Below are 2,500 nucleotides of genomic sequence, written 5' to 3'. Positions count from 1 at the left end.
CTAACCTCACACACTCCACTTTATACTATAATACTGGACCTCACAGACTAACCTCACACACTCCACCCTACACTATAATACTGGACCTCACAGACTAACCTCACACACTCCACTTTATACTATAATACTGGACCTCACAGACTAACCTCACACACTCCACTCTACACTATAATACTGGACCTCACAGACTAACCTCACACACTCCACTTTATACTATAATACTGGACCTCACAGACTAACCTCACACACTCCACTCTACACTATAATACTGGACCTCACAGACTAACCTCACACACTCCACCCTACACTATAATACTGAACCTCACAGACTAACCTCACACACTCCACTTTATACTATAATACTGGACCTCACAGACTAACCTCACACACTCCACTTTATACTATAATACTGGACCTCACAGACTAACCTCACACACTCCACCCTACACTATAATACTGGACCTCACAGACTAACCTCACACACTCCACTTTATACTATAATACTGGACCTCACAGACTAACCTCACACACTCCACTCTACACTATAATACTGGACCTCACAGACTAACCTCACACACTCCACTTTATACTATAATACTGGACCTCACAGACTAACCTCACACACTCCACTCTACACTATAATACTGGACCTCACAGACTAACCTCACACACTCCACCCTACACTATAATACTGAACCTCACAGACTAACCTCACACACTCCACCCTACACTATAATACTGGACCTCACAGACTAACCTCACACACTCCACTCTACACTATAATACTGGACCTCACAGACTAACCTCACACACTCCACTTTATACTATAATACTGGACCTCACAGACTAACCTCACACACTCCACCCTACACTATAATACTGGACCTCACAGACTAACCCCACACACTCCACCCTACACTATAATACTGGACCTCACAGACTAACCTCACACACTCCACCCTACACTATAATACTGGACCTCACAGACTAACCTCACACACTCCACCCTACACTATAATACTGAACCTCACAGACTAACCTCACACACTCCACTCTACACTATAATACTGAACCTCACAGACTAACCTCACACACTCCACCCTACACTATAATACTGGACCTCACAGACTAACCTTACACACTCCACTCTACACTATAATACTGGACCTCACAGACTAACCTTACACACTCCACCCTACACTATAATACTGGACCTCACAGACTAACCTCACACACTCCACTTTATACTATAATACTGGACCTCACAGACTAACCTCACACACTCCACCCTACACTATAATACTGGACCTCACAGACTAACCTCACACACTCCACCCTACACTATAATACTGGACCTCACAGACTAACCTCACACACTCCACCCTACACTATAATACTGAACCTCACAGACTAACCTCACACACTCCACCCTGCACTATAATACTGAACCTCACAGACTAACCTCACACACTCCACCCTACACTATAATACTGGACCTCACAGACTAACCCCACACACTCCACCCTACACTATAATACTGGACCTCACAGACTAACCTCACACACTCCACCCTACGCTATAATACTGGACCTCACAGACTAACCCCACACACTCCACCCTACACTATAATACTGGACCTCACAGACTAACCTCACACACTCCACCCTACACTATAATACTGGACCTCACAGACTAACCTCACACACTCCACTTTATACTATAATACTGGACCTCACAGACTAACCTTACACACTCTGCTTTCAGCTGCAACAACTTTATCTAACAGGCTAAGAGGCACGTTCATATTTTAATCATTTAAGCACATTAAGTCAATCCACTCTCTTTTTGTCTACTGTAAAAAGATGTAAATATTTAATTGCTCTCTCTCTCTCTCTCTCTCTCTCTCTCTTTCTCAGGTCCTCAGTAATAATAATCAGTTATATTTAAAGTCGGTCAGCCAGGCTGATGCTGGTATATATGTGTGTAAAGCCATTGTCCCGAGGATTGGCGTTGGAGAGACAGAAGTCTCGCTAACGGTCAATGGTTAGTAACACCACACACACGTGCGCACACACACACACACACACACACACACACACACACACACACACACACACACACACAAACACACACACACACATTGGCCAGATGTACTCCTGGATAGTGACTGTTATAATGTTTACATGACGTGTCCCTGAAAAGCCTTGGTGATGTTTTGCAGATATTACCAACTTATTCCTTTCCTGATGTTTAGTAATTTGACATCATATGTTCAGCTCACGCTCTTATATGACAGTGGCCCTCTCGAACCGTAACGTGGAAACATTAGGTTTATAGACAGATTAACTGGAGGAAGTTGATGTCATCTTGAACAGCCAGTAGAATCCATGTCAGATCCACGTCGAATAGAGTGTGTGATGTCAGGGGGGGATTGAGTTGCTTTTACGGCAGTGCCATGGCGACAGGCTATCCTGTCATTTCTCTTACTGAAGTGGCCATT

At 43.9% G+C, this 2,500-nt stretch overlaps 1 protein-coding gene across 1 annotated transcript in view; it reads left to right on the top strand.

Moving 5' to 3' along the window:
- Window positions 1-2,500, top strand: part of kirrel1b (kirre like nephrin family adhesion molecule 1b) — a 35,037-nt gene that overhangs the window by 24,899 nt on the left and 7,638 nt on the right. Inside the window, exon 10 of the mRNA XM_030773373.1 lies at window positions 1,917-2,043. Within this exon, the coding sequence (XP_030629233.1) occupies window positions 1,917-2,043 (127 nt within the window). The remainder of the gene's footprint in view (window positions 1-1,916; window positions 2,044-2,500) is intronic.

This window comes from Chanos chanos, chromosome 5 (assembly GCF_902362185.1).
Source record: "Chanos chanos chromosome 5, fChaCha1.1, whole genome shotgun sequence".
Classification (NCBI taxonomy): domain Eukaryota; kingdom Metazoa; phylum Chordata; class Actinopteri; order Gonorynchiformes; family Chanidae; genus Chanos; species Chanos chanos.
This window is presented reverse-complemented; position numbering and strand designations above follow the sequence as displayed.